The sequence below is a fragment of the Adiantum capillus-veneris genome, chromosome 28 (assembly GCF_014529385.1).
Source record: "Adiantum capillus-veneris isolate H3 chromosome 28, ASM1452938v2, whole genome shotgun sequence".
In the NCBI taxonomy this organism is placed as follows: Eukaryota; Viridiplantae; Streptophyta; class Polypodiopsida; order Polypodiales; family Pteridaceae; genus Adiantum; species Adiantum capillus-veneris.
The window spans coordinates 125,470,350-125,489,254 of NC_140958.1; the positions used below are offsets into that span (position 1 = coordinate 125,470,350).

At 44.8% G+C, this 18,905-nt stretch overlaps 1 protein-coding gene across 8 annotated transcripts in view; it reads left to right on the plus strand.

Moving 5' to 3' along the window:
• Nucleotides 1-18,905, plus strand: part of LOC147421251 (uncharacterized) — a 123,632-nt gene that overhangs the window by 40,819 nt on the left and 63,908 nt on the right. For 2 of the 8 annotated variants that reach the window (XM_086504239.1, XM_086504235.1), the window contains exons 2-6: nucleotides 10,226-10,377; nucleotides 10,709-10,889; nucleotides 12,828-12,886; nucleotides 12,974-14,053; nucleotides 14,160-14,291. In XM_086504239.1, the coding sequence (XP_086360365.1) occupies nucleotides 10,270-10,377; nucleotides 10,709-10,889; nucleotides 12,828-12,886; nucleotides 12,974-14,053; nucleotides 14,160-14,291 (1,560 nt within the window). In that variant the 5' untranslated portion in view covers nucleotides 10,226-10,269. Of the gene's footprint in view, nucleotides 1-9,905; nucleotides 10,064-10,225; nucleotides 10,378-10,708; nucleotides 10,890-12,827; nucleotides 12,887-12,973; nucleotides 14,054-14,159; nucleotides 14,292-18,905 lie in introns of all 8 variants that reach the window. The other 6 variants (XM_086504240.1, XM_086504236.1, XM_086504237.1 and 3 more) reach the window with 5 other exon arrangements.

Here is an 18,905-nt window from a genome sequence, read left to right on the forward strand (position 1 = left end):
ATCGTATGCAGGGCATCGTGGTATCGATGCTACAGTTAAAGCGGTTGAGACATTCTTCTATTGGCCTACATTGAGAAGAGATGTGGATGCCTTTGTGCGAGAATGCCTAATATGCCAAAAGGTCAAGTTTGACTGGCAAAAGGCACCAGGATTATTGCAACCACTACCTATTCCAGATAAACCATGGGAAAGTATTGCTATGGATTTTATCTTTGATCTTCCGAGAACGCAGACAGGAAACGATGGTATTTGGGCCATTATTTGTAGATTCCGCAAACAGGCTCATTTTATTCCTGTCAGGAAGAAGATAAAGCCAGATCAGATGGCACGCTTGTTTATGAGCAATATTTTCAAGTATCATGGCATGCCACAGTCGATTGTTAGCGACCGTGATCCACGCATGACAAGTTTGTTTTGGAGAGGCTTGTTTGAGAATATGGGCACAACGCTCAAATTCTCTTCGTCATTTCATCCTCTAACAGATGGGCAATCAGAAGAGGCAAATTCTACTGTCCTAGATCTGCTGAAGTGTTATGTGTCAGAGCATAAAGGAAAGTGGGAGCAGTATTTGCCATTGGTGGAATATGCATACAATAATAGAGTGCATTCATCAACTGGCAAGGCACCCTTTGGGATAGTTGAAGGTGGCAAGAAAGTTCCTCCCATACTGCATACAAAGGACAAGATATTTGAAGCAGATAAGTATGTTCAAGACATGGATGAAATGTACAAGAAGGTCAAAGTGGCCTTAGAAAGGACTCAGGCAAAGCAAAAGAAAGCAGCTGATCGTCACCGTTTGGCAATTGCTCTTATGGAATGTCCAAAAGTTTGGTTAGTGCTATAGAAGTGAGTATTTCTTGTCAGTTTGTCAAGGATACAGTGATTGCTTCTATTGAAGAGTACATGTGTAACTGCATTCTTAAACTGTCGGTTTGGGTATGCTCGAAAGTGTTACGGGATCCAACGTGTACTATAAGACAGTGGCAAAATGTGCAGCTACCATTTTGTCATTGGAAAGTTAGTGACTCAAAGCAATGGCAGAGTGCGAAGCTACCACTATGTCATTGGGACAGGGTTCACACGCAGGCAATACATGAGTCGACGAGGTGTTGAATACACCATGGTTGACAATGAGCATGTATGTGTCGTATATGTGTCGACAGGTGTTGAATATATCAGTGTTGACAGTGAGCATGTACGACATAGATGCAAACGAGGACGTTTGAGATTTCAAGAGGGGGGTATGTCACCAGCGTGTGACTACTATCTATCCTTTTTGTTGATTTCTTTCTTATTATCTATTTACTTTCACTTTTTGGAAACACCCCTCGGGAAATCTAACTGCCCTGCATTGCATAGCTAGTGTGGAACTGTCCAGAGGGAGTCCAGGCCTGAGGGCAAGAGAGCACTAAGGTTGGACAAGGACTATGGTTAGCCAAGTGGGGTCATTGACTAGCCAAAGTGGAATCCTTTGCTACAGAGGCTACATTTCAGTTGTGGATGTGGCCGCAGTGTACAAAGAGGGTCGGATGACCTAGAAAGATACAATGGCAGCATCTCCTAAAATTTAGGGAACTGCTATTTTGGGACCTGAAAATGTGTTGATGTCATTACCTCCGGAATGACAAGGGGAACATTTTCTTACTCTGCCGTGAAGTCAACTGGGCAACCGGTTGGGATATTTTTAGACGGCAACCCCGAAACGGGAAAATGCTTATAAATGTGCCAAGTGGCACCTTCTGGTGCACTTGCCTCATGCAACAAGAACTGGCGCTGAATTTAGGAGGGGGAGAGCCTCATTTTCAGTTTTTGTCACAGGTTAAGAGCTATGGAGTGCTTGCTTTCCCTCTTATGCACAGTGCGGTGCCAGGAGTGATGCCCTGCACGCTACGCACTGCCCTCTCTCTCCCCTTTGGCAGTATGTTATGCCCCTCTAGTGGGCTCTTCATTTGACCAATGTACAATTGTGTGGGTTCATGCGCGATTGCCGAGGCAAGAGCCTCTTGCACAGGTACTGGATTAGCTAGCGGCTAATCCCCCCGCAGGTACAGGTGAATTCGGAGAGGTTTCACGCCAGAAATCTCGTCCGATTCAAAGGGCAAGTAGCCCTACAGGTGCGGGAGCTCGAGGACTTGCTACGGATGCGACCGGCACGCGAAACGGAGCCCGAAACAGTAAATTACAGCCTGCTGTGTATTTTTGCAGGTTTAGGGTTTTGGCCCTAAACGGACCCTAATACCCTGAGGAGGTTCGGGGACTCAAGGGGACCGCTGTACCGGTGATCTGGCGCATTTTCAGGGCTGAAAACAGAGAATTCAGCGTGCTGCAGATTCTCGCCAGGTTTTGCAAAGTGCCCGTATGCGTCGGGAAAGTCAGTCAATGCGTGGGAATACTGACGGTGAAGGGTCCTAGTACAGTTATGCTGCCGAAATTAGGCCGGAACAATTGAAATTCAGCCAAGTTTGTGCGGGGCAGCTTGTAGGGATCCACAGCATTTATTCCCTCTTTTAAAGAATAAAGAAATACCAAAAGGGGCGCCTAAGTTAGGGGCCAATCTGGTGTCGGTCTTCTCATACAGGTGCATTCTAGTATCTGTATCCCATTCCCCTCTCTTGTGTCACTATAGCGCAGGTATAATAGACGACTAATAATGGGTGAAAGCTAAATCAAGGTTTGAAGTAAAGTCTACCGCCCTTTTTGGATTGAACAGGCCGGTTTCAGGTATCATAGGATCCCCTGACTTGAAAATAGGTACGATAGTAGATAATTTCCAGGATTCACGCAATCCTTCACACATGACCCGATTAAACAGACGAGCAAGGACTTCTGAAAGTAGATCCCTTGCATGGATCAGATGTTCTGCTACTAAACCCTCATTATCATATGCTCTTCTTGTCTTCATCTTGTCAATGGCTTTTTTCACCATTTCCGTAGTAAAGAAAGTACTAGTAGCAGGGCATGGCTCTAGCGGATCTGGTAATGGAGGCTTTCCAGATACCATATATAATGATGTTACATATTGACCCCAAATCTCAGGAGAAATAATTGTCGGAGGCGATGAGTGCTCGTGAAATAAACGCCAGGCCTCATGTTAGTCCTGACTCAAGAAGAGCTGATATAAATCCTTCTCCAGTTTGGCTAAGAATGCCCTTTTCTTGCAACGTACTATACGCCGAAGAGCAATCCGAGACTGCTTATATGTGATGATCCCAAGTGTAAGCTCTTTTTGGACCTGGGTTCTCGTTTCTCTGCATTCCTCGTCGTACCAACTGTTTTGAGGCATGTTCCTAGATCCTCTCTTCTGATCAGGCTGAGTATGTGGGTATGCCTCTTGTGCTGCTCCATGTAGTATCTCTGTTAGCTGAGAAGTAATCTCCTCTACAGTATATACTGGCTCGGCTGCCCACATCCTATTATAGATCTTTTCCACATAGACAGAATCAGTCTCTGGCGTGAAAGTATATCTTGTGTGTGTCTTCTTCCTTTGTACTTGAGAGGCATTGTATTGGAAGAAGATTGATAAGGTCAAGAGAGCATGATCCACTGCAATCCCAACCGGTCTGGGTCCCACCTTAAAGTCCTCGATACTAGAAATAAAGCTTGGTGAATTCATGACATAATCCACTGTACTGGCCCCATGCCTGTGCGGGAAGCATGTGAATCCCCCAGATAAAGGGAAATTCTCTAGACCATTAAGTATGGCCAAACCATGTGTAGTTGCCATCTCCATGAGATGTCTCCCATATTCAGTGTGTTCTTTATCCTGTGAGTTTCTAGTAAGCCCCTCCTGTGATAAATCCACTTCTCTGAGCATTTCCTCAGAAGTATCATAGAATACTGCTTGAGAGTTGGCCGTTCTGGCATTAAAGTCTCCTAAGAGAACGATGTCTCCATCTCTAGAGAACTCCCATGTCATTATTCAATATGGAGAAAGGGGACTGTCCTTTAGGTAAGGAGTACTTGGAGGGAAGTAGCATATAGCGATATATAGAAATCTACCTGTCTCGGCTCTCATTCTCACCCACATATACCTTGCTTGTTCATCTTTCTTGATAATCTGTAGTAGTGGTTTCAGCTCCTCTTTAAATAAGACTGCTACTCCTCCTGAACCTCGGCTACCTCGTAGCGATCTCTTGTCTGGTCGACCAGCTGTTTCCCATAAATACCCCTTCACATGTGGCATAAGCTGTCCCGATATCTGGTGTCTCTTTGAGTAGAAAACTATGTCTCTGTCCCTAAAGCTGTCTTCAAAGGCACCTACATCTAGCCTATATGATCCATTACAATTCCACGCCGCTATCCGGAGCGTCGCCCCATAGGTCTCGCACCGTCATGATGAGTGCTTTTCCAGAACCACTACTTTCTCTCCTCTATAAAAGGCGATTTTCCCCTTTTCTATTGCGGCCCTGCTCTCTGGCATGAACTCTTGCATGTGTGCCACTTGTGCCAATGTAAGGTCATCTCCGAGGAAAATATTGGTTTTCTTAAGAGTTGGCCTTTTCTTTAGAAATTCTTTCCTTATTTCTATATTCGGGAAGCGGAGAATAAGTGCCCTATCCTTTACGTTTCCCTTCGCATCGATTCCTTTCTTGCCCACTCTCCATGCACTTGTGTGAGTAGGCTCTGTGATGCCCATGCGTTGTAGCAGTTCCCTTACTTCTTCATCTACATTCTCTTTGTCTTTGACTCCTGTGACCCGCACATGCAGAGCCCGATTCTTCCTTTTCTGCTCTTCCTCAATGGTCATATTAATAATGGTGGAGGTAGGTGTGGTCTCAGGCATCTGGGCCTTCCCTTCTTCGCATCCTCGATCCATTTCTCCGCTTCATCAACCTTTTCTTGTGTCTTACAAAGACGTTCCGCCCATGAAGATGCCGTTTTCGATTTCTGTTCATCTCCTTCCGGTAGAGCTTTTATTTGATCCTTCATGTTGTCGAGCTCCTTCAGCACCGAAGGTTGGTTGTCTCCCTTCTCCTTAGTTGCAGATTTGCAAGCCGCAAGTTCTCCTTTTAGCTCCTTGATTATTGCATCTTTTTCCCCCATGTGCTTTTCCATATTTGTTCTCCATGCTTCAAAACTTGCTACTGCCCATCGAGTTTCTCTTGCATAACGCATTCTGTTACATTTACTTCGGCCTTGATTAGGTTTCGTAATTCCGTTTTCACGATCTGAATTTCCTCATTCTGTATCCCCCGGATCTCTCTCCTTAGTTCTCCATACATGGAGTTCCTGTAGCTCTCAGCGTTCGCGTGCATTTCCTTCCTGATGTCATCCCTCATATAGTTTAGCTCTGATTTGAGCATCACCTGGACCTTCTCCATCATTAGCTCATCATGTATCCTGGAGGTTTTCCGAACTCGTAAGGATCCTGGTGATAGTACAGTATCTCTGTTTCTCCGTTTGAAAGTAGCCGTTGTTTTTTTTGGGGTGGTGTAGCTATCTACACCCGGCCCTTCGCCTTCGGTAGGCGGATCCATCGAACCCGGGCCCCAAATGTGGGGTAGGGTACTAGGGTGGGGGATTGAGAATAGGGCAAGACTTAAAATTTAACTTAAACTTAAAAAGGCTTTATCGTGCCCTAGCCTCGTGTGCCTTGGCTTTTGCTCTGCGTTGCCTATGCTGCCCGGGCGTCACCAGCCCTACGAGCCTCACTGCTCACTCTGCTTGCGTTACATGCTTCACTTGCTGTCCCTGCAGAGTTTGGTACCCTGCGGCCTGTAGCAGGCCTCGCGCGACGCGTAGGAGACCAGCTCGCATAGGAGGACCTGCTCGCGCGACGCGTAGGAGGACCTGCTCGCGTAGAGAGAGAGAGAGAGAGAGAGAGAGAGAGAGAGAGAGAGAGAGAGAGAGAGAGAGAGAGAGAGAGAGAGAATGAAATGTTATATTAACGTCTTCAAAAGGCCAGAGTGACCTATGAGACCAAACTGATACAAAAGTGGTGAATCTATTACAATGTCTGAAAAGTGTGAAAGTGTGAAAATAAATGCGAAAAACTAAATACAAAGTATTAGATAAACTTCTTAGGAGCATTCTGGGTGTCTGGCTAGAATGCTTCTAATCCTTTGTTGTAGTCTCCTCCAGTGAAGTGTGCTTCTGCATCTCGGTCGTGGTCGTCTCGATTTCCTAAGCTCAATCGCCCTGTCAATGAGGGTGCCTTTGGTCTGAATGTGGGTACTCCTTTGTGCTCGCTGCTGGCCTCTTGCTTCTCCTTCCATTCGTGCTTCTCTCGATCCGAAGAAATCTGTGATCTGCCTCTGAGGCTGTAGTGCTCTTTGTCTTCTCATTAGATTATCCCTGTGCCGATGTAGTTCCAGTAGGTACAGGCCTAAGCACCTTTGATCCTGGTATTGCATGACTCTATCTAGAGGTCCAAAGCCTTCTTTAAATAGGCAATGGAAACGCCTGCGTATCTCATAGTATATGGTGCAATGACATATGTAGTGTAATTCTGTCTCCGGCTCCATTCCGCATAACTTGCAAATTCTACTCTCATGTGGGATTCCCCTAAATCTGCCAAATTCAATTTCCAACTGGTGTGAGGATGTATGAATTTGACCAATAGCACATCTCAAACCATGAGACAGGTGGGTATCCATGTAGCTCGGGCGAATCACAAAACCATCTTCAGATATCTGTAGGAAGTTTTGTTTGTAGTCGGCCATCTTCGTGCCCAATTCTTGTGTAGGGTCTACCCATGTCCTCTTAGTGTCCAACTGTATAAGATCCTGGCGGATGATTTTATTAATCTCCGTTTGTGTGATTGCCAGTGATGGAGCCTCAAGAGAGTATCGGAAGGGAGGTAATCTTTCCATACTGAACCCGTGTCTCTGAAACCACGAGGACAGTTGCGCATACCAGCATGATGTATCTCCCTTCATTGCTAATTGTCGAGAGGATTCGAGGGCCAATCTAGTATATCGGCAATTATTTGTATCCCATAAACCGTGTATAAAGGACACTGATCTGGTAAGAGCTTCAATTTCTATCGGAGGGGCAGCTAGTTCCGCTCGGGTAATCGCGTGTGGTACGGAGGCCTTGGCTCTAATCATTCGGGAAATCATAGATACCAAAGGTCTCTCCATTGACTTCCAATTATCCTGATCCACAGATGGTCCCCAAATCTGGACCCCATAAAGCATAGCCGAAGCCACCACAGTATCAAAGAGCCAAAGTTTTGTTCGTGGTTCCTGAAACTGCACTTGTGAACACATCCTCTCCAACCCTCCCAAGGCCGCAGAGGCTCTGGACAATCTAGCATCCGCTGCTTTCTTAAGAGTAAACTTCGGTCCTGTAAATACCACACCAAGGTATGTGTATGCATCTGTGTACTCTACTGTATCTTGGCCATGTATCTTGGCCATATGCAAATGTAGGTGCCAATCTCCTAACCCACTGCGGTGTGGTGTGAAACACCATAAATTTGGTTTTATCCAAATTTACCGACAGTCCGCTGTCTTCCGCGAATTTATGTAATGCATCTAACTGCCTCTGCATTCCATCTGGTGATTCTGCTATCAATACAATATCATCTGCATACAACAACGAAGGGATCCATGACCGTGCAAGTTGAGCACCTCTGTCACCCTCTCTATCAATGTAATCTGATACCTCATCTAGAGAGAGAGAGAGAGAGAGAGAGAGAGAGAGAGAGAGAGAGAGAGAGAGAGAGAGAGAGAGAGAGAGAGAGAGAGAGAGAGATTTGATTTGGTATTAACGTCCGAGGGGGGCCAGAAATGACCCATGGGACCTCAAAGTGATACATAGTCTCCCCTCACGGGGGTGTATGGTGTGGTGTGTGTTATTCTCTTTTTGTGTTCCTATGAGTGTCTATTGATGCTCAAGTATGCGGGTGAGGTATGTTCCGAGAGCTGTAGGGGAGGGGTCTGTCTTGGATAATAGGTCCGCAAAGGTAGAGCAACCGCTTAGAAGTGGTTGAAAATTAGCCCGGATGTGAGCGTATTCTGGGCATTCCAATGTCACATGTGCTTCATCTTCGGGAGCTTGCATTGTACATGATGTGCATATCCGTTTAGAAGCATCAATTTTCAGCCAGCCCTCTGTTTCTATTTTGAGCATATGTGACCTTGTGCGCATCAAAGAAATGACTCTTCGTGCCATGTGGGGCATGGGTGTTCGTATGAACCAACTTCCTGGGCAATGAACCAAATTTACCTTAGGCTTAAAATTCTCTTTTAACTTGAGCTATTGACTTCCTACGCGTAGATGAAGGGACTTGCTACGCGTAGGACCGCTGGGACGTGCTACGCGTAGGATTGCCGAGCACTTGCATAGAGTCTGCCCGCTTTTCTAGAATCTACCCTCCCTGTGCTGCTCAGAATCTGCACTCTCTACAGATTCCAGGACTGTAGCGCTAACCACCTTGCAGCCCTGCACCCCATGCATGAAGAGTGACACCTGCAGGCTGCAGCGCTAACCACCTTGCAGCCCTGCACCCCCTGCGCGAAGAGTGACACCTGCAGGACTGCAGCACGAGAGACTGTTGACCTTTGCAGCGCGAGAGACTGACGACCTAAAGGATGGTAGAGAGAGAGAGAGAGAGAGAGAGAGAGAGAGAGAGAGAGAGAGAGAGAGAGAGAGAGAGAGAGAGAGAGATGGAGTTCCGCACCGAGAAGCACTGGCCCCAAAGATTGGCGCCCTTTCGATATTTCTTATTAATTGAGATGCTTTGCAGAATGAGAGGCCCAAGGGCTCCTTTAAACTTACATGGGATGCCCAAAAGCATCAGGTTCAAAAGCACTAAACTCCAAAAGCATCTGCTACCAAAAGCTCACGCAAAACTGCCACGTCATCAGCCCAATGCAAATCGCGGAAATCCGTAGAGCCTGCCACGTGTCATTCCAGCGAATTATACGGGCATCCTCCTTAGAGTTCAAGTTTTTGGTCTTAGGGTTTTAGGCCCCATGGGTGGTGCTCGGAAGTTCTTCAAGTTGGTCAGTTCAATTTCTCTTGTTCACTCAGCCATTTCTTTTCCAATTAGTCATGCCACGTCATCACTTTGTGACAGCTGGAGTATCAATGTTGATTGCACCATATTGCAAACCCCTCTGTTAATTCCATCGCCCTCCACTCTCACCCTTCACCCTTAAGCTGCCCGCCCTTTGTACCTCTTATCCTTGCCTCTCTAGTCCCTCATGCTCCTCACTCAACCCTCTCTTGTGCTCTCTCCCACTTGCCCCTCGCCCTACTTGACCCCCTTTCCCACCTTGCCCGTAGTCCCCTCCTCTCAGCTCACTCAAGCACCTTGCCCATTCGTCCCCTCCTCTCGGCTCACTCCATTTGCTCGCCCACCTTGTCCTACCCCCTTGCCCACCTCACCCGCCTCGCTCCTGGTTCCCTCCTTTTGGTTCACTCAACCTACTTGCCCAGCTTGACCGCCTCGCCCTCCTCGCCATACTCGACCTATTGCCTTCGGCTGCTTTGACAAGCTCGCCCAACATCGCCCGCCTTCTCTTGCCACATCAATGCTTGTCATTGAGTTTGAGTCTAGAGTTGCACAACACTTGGCCCTGCACTATCTAGCCTCGACACCCCCTTATACTTGAGAAGCACAATCTGTGGTTTGGAGCCGAGTGCGCTGCCAAGGGTCTATAGTTCGAGTGTGGTGATCACACAAGAAAGGTTACAAATGAGCCTAGGGTCCTGTTTATAGGACTTCATAACTGCCCTAAGGGCCTGGTTCATATTGGTGAGACATGGCTTAGGCGCCCATCCTGATGTCTAGGGACGTAACACTCTTCCGTGTTGTATGTTTTAGGCTTTTTAGTCATGAGCAAAGCTTGTGGATATGATAAATTTGTTTAATTATTGGTTATAGGGTGGGTAAGAATATTAATTTTGGTAAGTGAATGTATATGGATATGACATTGTGTAATTTGTGGTTTTAGCTTGGCTAAAAGTATGACACCTTTCTTAGTCTTGGTATATGGAAGAGAACAAGGTCTTGAAAATGACTCTTGGCTCATATCGATTTGCGAGCATTCTTCATTATGGGAGCAATCTTTAGTGTAGAAGTGGAAAGAGGCGATCGATTTTTCACTTCGAGGTGATAGAAGCTTTTGCTCTTCCCTGTGAATAATGCATTCTTGTATCGTTAAGTTTGCAACCAATGTATTAGATTGCACTCATGTGGCACTGTGTCAATTACGATTTCATAGACTAATTTTCGCAAACTCATTTACAGTATTGCGTGGTGCTTTCGTTTCAGATGTGCGTTATATTTCAGGTGCTAAGCTAAAGATCTCTTGACAGATGGCTCTTTTGGAGCATGACAAAGAAACATTAGCAGCAGTGGTGGGGAACTCGGCCTCATTCCATGATAAGGATGGAGCAGATCAGCTGGTCTATCAATTGGTTAGGGTGGGTTTAAGTCTCGCTAACACTTGTAACTGTCAATGGTCTTATAAAGGGGAGGATCTCTTGAACTCCAGTTTTCTTTGTATATTTTAATTTGGGTTGGATGCATTGTGCATGTGTTTGCTTTAATGCTTGGGGAAGACAGTTCTTAGATTCATTTGTTCATCTTTCAGTTGCTTGTGTTTTAATTTACCATCGTCAAACATTTCTGGGATTTTTTTTTTTGTGAAAAACTTGTGGACAATCTATTGGCGCTCAAAAATTACATGAGCAGAGCATTTTGTGCAGGATTGTAAAGGCTTTCTGAAACTTTCTTTTACCGGATGACTATCAGGTTGAAGAGGATGGAACTGTTGTTCCTGCTTCTGAGGATGAAGTGATAGAGATGGAGTCGTACTTGGAAGAAGAACCAGCGGTAGAGGTTTCCACTCCAGGAGCACAGTTGGAAGTTGCAGATGAGGAAGCAGCAGTGTGTGAGCAAGGGGACAGCATTCTTTCAAAAGAAAATGCCATGGGTAAGTTATAAACCAAACATTTTTATAAGCTTCTCTAAAGAAATGCTCCAATGCGATAAGCTAGATTGCTTTCAGGATGGTCAATATTTGATTTCAAGAGTTTAGAAATTTCTCTTCACTTGAGTATCTCTTGCACAGTGGTAAGGAGAGGTGAATACAGAGGAGGTTTTAATGAGCAATTAGGAGTGATTGGCTTGACTAATGACACTTGCACAAATTGTCTCATACTATGCTAAGTATGAGAAACACACAAACTTGATGATTTTAATCATATTGTGTCAAGCCAAGTGTGAAATCAAATTTTTTTCCTTCATGGTGGGCCAGAGATGGTTTAGAAAGCTGGTTCTAAGGAAAAGGCCTCTAGCTAAAGGTGCAACACTCGAGGTCATTCTGCCAAGTCACCCTCTCTATCCGTTTTGCATCCATAGCGAAGAATTCTTAGCTTGACTAGGTATTGAGGAATCACTTTTGGTCTTACCTTACTTTCTTTGTTTGTGCTAGAATCTGCTCAGATTGTAGAAACCTCATCCAAGTCCTCTACTCTTAGACTATTCTACATCTTCTTGCTGTTCCTGCACATCTCCCACATATTGCCTAAGGAAATTCATAGGGGAAGCATTGTGGACCCATTAACTCAAACCACGTGATTTATTGGCTCCAAGTCCAGAAAAGAACCATAATACTTCATGTGGAGCTTTACATACAAATGCTCTCTACCCTTTTTTTTCTTCCCCAATGTTGCCTTCTCAAATATCAAAGAAATTCAACGTTCTTGCTTAAACTAGAGGCGCCATCGATGTTTGACCTCCTTTCTTCTGCTTATCCTAAGCCTTTCGAAGAGCTTTCTTTACTTTCTCATAGGCACGTTCAAGCTTTTCACAAGCTTGAATGTGCCTATGAGGGAGTCATGTACTCCATTCGATAGGCGGGAGCTTCCACCTCCCTTCTACAGCTCGAAGGGTGCCTTTCCAATTTGATTGTGCAGAGTTTTGTTGGCAAATATTGCTCCCCATTGACTTGGATTATATGGCACATAAGTCTTCAAGATTCCACGATAGTTTAGATACCATTATTCCTTGTGCGAATCCTCAGAAATTTACAGATGAATCCATAGTATTGCTCCCTCAAGGTTGTGTACACTGCAGGGATGAGAAGGGGCTGAAGTATGTCAAAGTCTCACCTCCTGTCCGGAGCAGATTAGGGAGTGAGGTTTGTTATGTTGTATGATTACCTAGGCACAGTTAAGAAGAGAGGAGACTTGGGGGTGGACATATTTTTCCTTCCCTGCATTAACTGTATCATCAGGAATATAGTATGTCTTCCTGTGGAGGTGAACATGTAGAGGTGAGAAGGAGAAGAGGAGGAGATATTTTTACGTTGTATGAGAGGTACTTGATGTAGATCTGGAATATCTGTATGTATTGTATTGGCTTCAGCAGTTTCTGAATTAAAGAAAAGTCATTATTTGGTTTGATCGTTTTTGTGTCAGTAGAGGTCAAAGTGATGAGCACTCTTAACTTGTCCAAGATATGCGCTGTGTATTTATGAAGTTGCCATACCGGGTATCAAATTCATCCTGCCAAGTGACCGCAAGAAACTTATCTGAAGTTTGACGCGAGTTTCTTCCCGTTTTTGGCATTCATGCTTTTAAAGATTTGGAGAACTGTTTTCATTGTCTTTGCTGGTTCATTTGTCTTTAGAGTTAAAGTGTGTGGCATCCTTTTTTATGACTATGTGAAATATTGGCCAACGTTTTCAGCTGCATCTTCATGTACTGGCCTGTCTCATTGAGTTGATGGTTTATTTTGAGCTCTTTCTCAGCCTTATTTAAGCTTATTGCGATTTTCTGTTAGATAGTATATCTCACTTTTGGTGCTAACAACACTGAAGTGGGCTACAGTATTTTGATTACATGAGCACCCTCCTTTGTATGATTAGGACTGCAAAACTTGGACATCATTGACGCTGAAAGGAAGAGAATACTTGCCCAACTAGCAGTAAGTAAATCACTTTCCATATCTGTCCAATGTTTATTTTTTTGGCTATCTTTTAGATACTTAAGCGAGTCAATTGTTTTTCTGTAGTTTCTTGATGCATTATTGCAAAAGCTGAAAAGTGAAGAGCAGGAAAGAGTCTCCATGGAAGCAACGGAGCACATTGCCAGTTACTCCAAAGCGACCAGAACACGTAGCGTCTCAAGACAGGGAACTTTAACATCTATGGAGAGATGGGACAGTAAGTCAGAGACAAACAACATTTCATCTGGTGTCTCTAACGATTTTGGCCAGAAGCAGGTTTCAGTGATGCAAGAAAATCCTGGGGCCAGCAAATTCAAGTCAAGAGAGCTTGAAAGCCCTTCAAGCACAAGTAAGCATAATTGGACAAGCACATCAAATGAGAGTTTATATAGGGAGAGCTCCATACAAGCAGGCTTGACAGAGGATAAGATAGAGGCATCAAGGGACTCAGATGGCGATGTCAAGGGAAATAGTGGCTTAGATAAACTTTCCATTAGGGAGCTGCATGAAGCTTTTCGAACCACTTTCGGTCGGGAAACTTCTGTCAAAGATAAACAATGGTTGATACGAAGAATATCACTGGGTTTGGGTGGCTCACTTGAGGTATCAAGTGCTGAAGATGGTGTAGATGAAAGCTCTATGTTGCAGATTGCAGAGGATGTGCAGGATCATGATAAACTAAGGCAAGCAGTAGATATAGTGGAACCAGATGGAGTGCCTCCTGGTTCAGAGTCTTCCGACCATAACAACCCGGCTGTTGAAATGATGCCTGAAGCAGCAGTCTCTGGGTCTTATCTGTGCCTTGATTCTTTTGGTTATAGACACCAATCTCCCTGGGTGCCAGCTCGACCGACCACTGGGAGGGAGCCAGAATCTCTTGCAAAGAGGGACAACATGCAGGACTGCAAGGAGGAAGGAAAGAGGAAACGCAAGCCAACGAAAAGGTACATAGAAGAACTTACGGCAAATGACTGGAGGGAAGTTAATGGCAAGGCTAGTGGCACAAAAGATGAGAAGGAAAACTCATTTATCACCACTAAATTGTACCATAAAGAGAATAGTGCACCAGGGATCTCAAAGGTCAGGTTCAGAACGGGTCATCGAAAAGGGCGCCATCGGTCTAACAAGAGTGGCAACAAGTGTTTGGTATATGTCTGTTTTTTGGTCTCATCTGAATGGCCCTTTCAGAATATTTTTAGCAGCTTCACCATTTAGGTTCCACTGATTTGAAGACTCTGGTGATGTGGAACAGATGTCCAGCTCATCCGAAAGGGCAGCAAAGTTGGTGCGAAAGGCCATCTCGTTACGTGCATCGCGAATATTAGAGAATGTGACTTTGGGTGAACCTAGAGCTAAAATAAAAGCACTTCCCAGTGATATATCGGTAACATTCTGAGCTCTTAAAAGTGTAGCCCTTAGCTGTTAAAATATACCCCACCACACATTAAATCTTTCTAAAGCCATTGTTGGATGTCAGGCTGCACATGCACGTGTTAAAATTTGTGGATCCTTATTACTAACTTTAGAGTCTAGACCGCAGCATCCCATGATACTTTGGAGTCTAGACGGCAGTATCCCATGATACTTAAAAGATGCTAGAAACGCAAAGTCTAGCTATCTGTTCTTTTATAATCCAGTGATGCTTGAACATGTTAAGACACGAAAATTCTAGCTAGGTCGGTAGTGTTTGTTTGTGTTGTTGTTGTATGGAGTGTGAAATGTAGGATTAAGTCTTTGTGCTGTCTTATCGTTGTTGTGATTGTTTAAAGTTAAGTACTTGTTTCAAAGTTTCAGTCCAGGAAGCTTCTCTCACTCATGTTGCCTTTTTTTCTAAAAATATTTTCATGTAAATATTGGTTTGTTTTCATCTATTTTTTGTTTAAAACAAATAAGGTTTAGTTTTTCTTCTTTACCTGTTTTCTTGTGCGCCTTGCTTTTGTGTCTGATGTAAGTGTTTTAGCCTCTCTTATAGTCCTAAGTTAAGCCTTTTCTAGACCTTCTGAAGGTATATATCTTCTTCTTGACTGGATTCTGGAATGAAGTCTGCATGTTTATTGAACTATCCATGATAGTTCATATATCGTCATTCCGTGTACGAGTCCTCTGAAGCTTGAATATAAAATCCATGGTATTGGTCTCTGAAGGTCCTGTAGGGATTGGAAGGGGGAACTTGAAGTAGACCAGATGTCTTGTGACAGTCAGCTTCCACATCCTTCGCAAAGAAGGTGCATACAAACAAGATTCCACAGCCTTGATAATTGCATCAATGCCCTCGTGCCCTTCATAAGTGAAGAATGGCTTTCTGTAAGCACCTTCTTGCTTAAAGCAGGAGTCACATGGAGCTTTCCTCGCCTCCTTGTAAGTCCCTCTTCAGAAGACATGCTGCAAAGAGTCAAGTGGACCAACAAAATCTCATTAATGGCATTATGATTCATATCTTATCCAACTCATGATGAAACACTTATGGCACAGCTACAGCATGTAGTTCCTGGAGAAAGCAGGTGATGCCACATTCCTCTCGCCATCCACGCGAACAATCTGGAAGTGAACATGCATTTGAATTGCCAAGACATGTGTTTCTCACTAAGGTTGGGCTGAGTCAAAATGTATCTCAAAACACTAATGATCTATCTGCGTTGTGAAATCTGCTTGAAGAAGATAGTGCTTTTTTGATACTAATGCATGGAGCAACTCCTCTTGTAGATCATATACAACACCTTGGTCCTCTTAAGCATCTGACTGTCATAGGCAATCAGATGCCCAAAACTCAGAGAGACTGGATGATTTCCTGAAAGTTGTCTTGGGTACGTCTGCTGCCTGGAGTTGGGTTTGATGGTATCACTCTCAAGTCAATCTTGCTAAAGGAAGCGAAACCAAGTAGACGATCCCCGATGTCAATCCTTGGAATTGGAAATTTGCTGGTGACTTCTTGCTGAGTGCTTTGTAGTCAATGCACATTTGCCAAGATCTATCCTTCTTCTGTACAAGAAGGCAGAAGGTACACACTAATAAAAGTCTATGAGTACATAATGTTCCCCCTAGGCTCATATATATAGGCACTTGGCCTCTTGCTTTTACAATGGGCTGAAAGCCCCCAATACCATCTGCTAACAAAAGCTGGTGTCCTCCAAAGCCCAAAAAGTCAACGCTTTTAAAGCTGTCACCAAAAACCTCACGCACAGCTGCCACATCATCAGCCCGCGATCTTTGGTGCAAATCCCATAGTGAATCACAGGTCTGTACAGTCAAGTTTGGCTCCTCCTTTCCAGTGTGGTTCTGTCTTGGCTTATTCTCTTCCACCTCAGGTCCTCCATTTGTGACATACAACCCCCCTCCTTCCCTTTCCTCTCCCGCTTTCCCTTGAGAAATGTAATCGCCCCTGATTACACCAGCAAAAAGAAAGTCAATTCTTGGCAGACAGTGACTTTGACTAGACATGCCAATGACCATTCCCTCGGAATAGTACATTCTTTAAGCATGCATTGACACAAATTCCAGCTCTACATATTTCATACTGGACATTTAGATCCTAGTCTCTAGTCATTCAAGGCAGGATATGTACAACGTATGGATCCATTCATACCGTATGGCTGTACGGTATGTGGGTTAGTACGTATGGATTGTACCGTACATGAATATGTTAAAGAAATATCATACATGTATTTGGCCATTAATTAGTCTTGAAAGCTGAGAAAAGCAAAATATTCTACCAACTATGAGTTATTGCCTACTCACAAATAATATTGACAACTAGGGAAGGTCTTATAGAACAGACACAAGAGTTCTATACTTACGAGACTGGAATTTTAGAAGAGACGTCAGAGATTTGTGTCATTTGACCCTTGAGTATAACTTCATATGAAGAACTGTGTGTTGATTTGTGATCTTGTATGTTTATGAACATATTACAAATATCCTGTTTTGTAAGTGAGGTTTTCTTACAAATAATGGTAAGAAGTTTTACGTAGCTCAAAACTCTTTACAGTTCAGAATTACGTGCCTTACGTTCCGAACATGTCCCAAACACACATACCTTTCCACCTTGTAGTCATGTCATCCTTTTTAGATCTCTTGATAGCTGATACACCAAAATGTTTGATGTTTACTGAAGCAGTGTTCTTTGTACTCACCTTACTTCAGCCCATTTCATGAAATAGGTTGTGGCTATGATGATATATTGGCATCTTGTGCCTTTGACTGGTGGGAACAATCCAACAAAACATAGCCCTCGTTTAGCAAATGGTCTTGTGCTTATGGTTGGATTTATCATATATGGTTGGAACTCGTAGTCCTTGGTATGTATCACATCTTTTAACAAACTAATCTGCATCCATGAGAAGAGTAAGCTACCGGAGTAGGTTATTACTATTATAGTCGTGCGGCCTAAAAGGGTCCTACTCCTATGCTCACATAGGCATAAGAGAGCTACCTCTAAATACTCAATTCAAGCACACACAATGTGGGATTTTCTACTCATCTCATCCTTTTGGAACTATTGATCCACCAGGTTCACTATCCATCTAGTTATCTCATGCAAGCCATAACTTTTGGTGCACACTGGAATTTGAAGTTTCCAGATATAATACTTCACAAATACAGTACATTCACATGCAAACATGAATACATAAAGTCCATCTGCTTAGAGCACCCGTCAGGCTGTACTGAGAAAATCTTTACAACACTGCTGCAGCGGGTCCATCTTCTCAAAAGTGTCATGTGCACATCCAACCCTATGTGCATGTGATAAGCTAACTCCTACTTCTAGGGTTTTTTTTTTCCCCCCGAGAAAAAGATCCTTCTATTAGTTAATGAAACTGCCCATAGGGCTACAACCACCTCTTCAAGAGAGGGCTACAACAACCATGATGGGGAGACTCTCCCAATGAAAAACCAGCATATGTACAATGGGGCTAAATCAAGAAATGGGGGGAGGGAAAAGCCACACAGGTGGTCGGTAGTGCCATCGAAGTACACCGTGGACCATGGTGTAGAAAGGCCCAGGACGCCATAGTCCAAGGAAAGCCTCTCTGCGCTCCCGCATGCGGTCGGAGCTGCCCTGTAGTCTCTCGAGCTGTCCTCTGAGAGTGTGGATCAGCTCTAGCCAAAGATTGCAAACACTCTCTCCTGGTGGCACAAGGCGAGCCTCAAAGATGCGGAAGCAACAGGCCCACCAGATGTTAGGCCACTGATGAGCTCCCAACACTCCTCTCTCTCACTGCACCACTCCTGTGGAGTAAGCTCTGTGCCATGTGGCAGGCTGGAGCGTAGGTCGCCCCTCCTGCATCACTATCATCCTGCTGGTGGAAGATAGCTCAAATTGAAGTGCCGGGCCCGTGAGGGTGGACCAAGCCGCTGCTCCCCAAGTGTACTGTCGAGCCGTGGAAAGAGCAGGCATCAGCTGAAGACACCCGTTGTGCCAAAGGACAGTCTTAAAGACAGTGACGCTGACTCTCAACAAGATGGTCACAAGCTGCACATGCGGCCGAGAGACCACTATGCACTAGCCAGCTCCCAACTGTTGTAGCTCTGTGTGCGACCAGCCACTGAAACAAGGTGACTCGCCTCGGCTGTCTGGAGTCCCAGAACCTCTTCCAGAAGGATGCCAAGAACTCAGCTGTGAGACCCTCCTCCTGCCAATGAGGTGCTGCAGCGCAGCGGGCCTCTCTCTGTGTTGCTAGTATGTGACGTCGCAGTCGAAGAGTGTACTGAAAGAACGGGACACCTGGGTGGTCTGCAGAAGAGAAAGAGTCCCTCCAAAGACACTCTCTAGGATCCCACTGTACTCCTGCCAGTGGACAGCACTCCCAAGCCCACAGTCTCCAGTGTCCAGTCTCAAGAGCTGCTGGGTCAGGATCGATGACACAAGTCCTCCCACAGATGCCCACCACTCGGATCCTTTGAAAACAGCACTCTACCTGTTGCAGGGCCTCTACTGCAACTCGCTGTAAGCGTCCCTCACCCTGTAGCTCGAAGAAAAGGGATGGAACAGTCTCTGAGC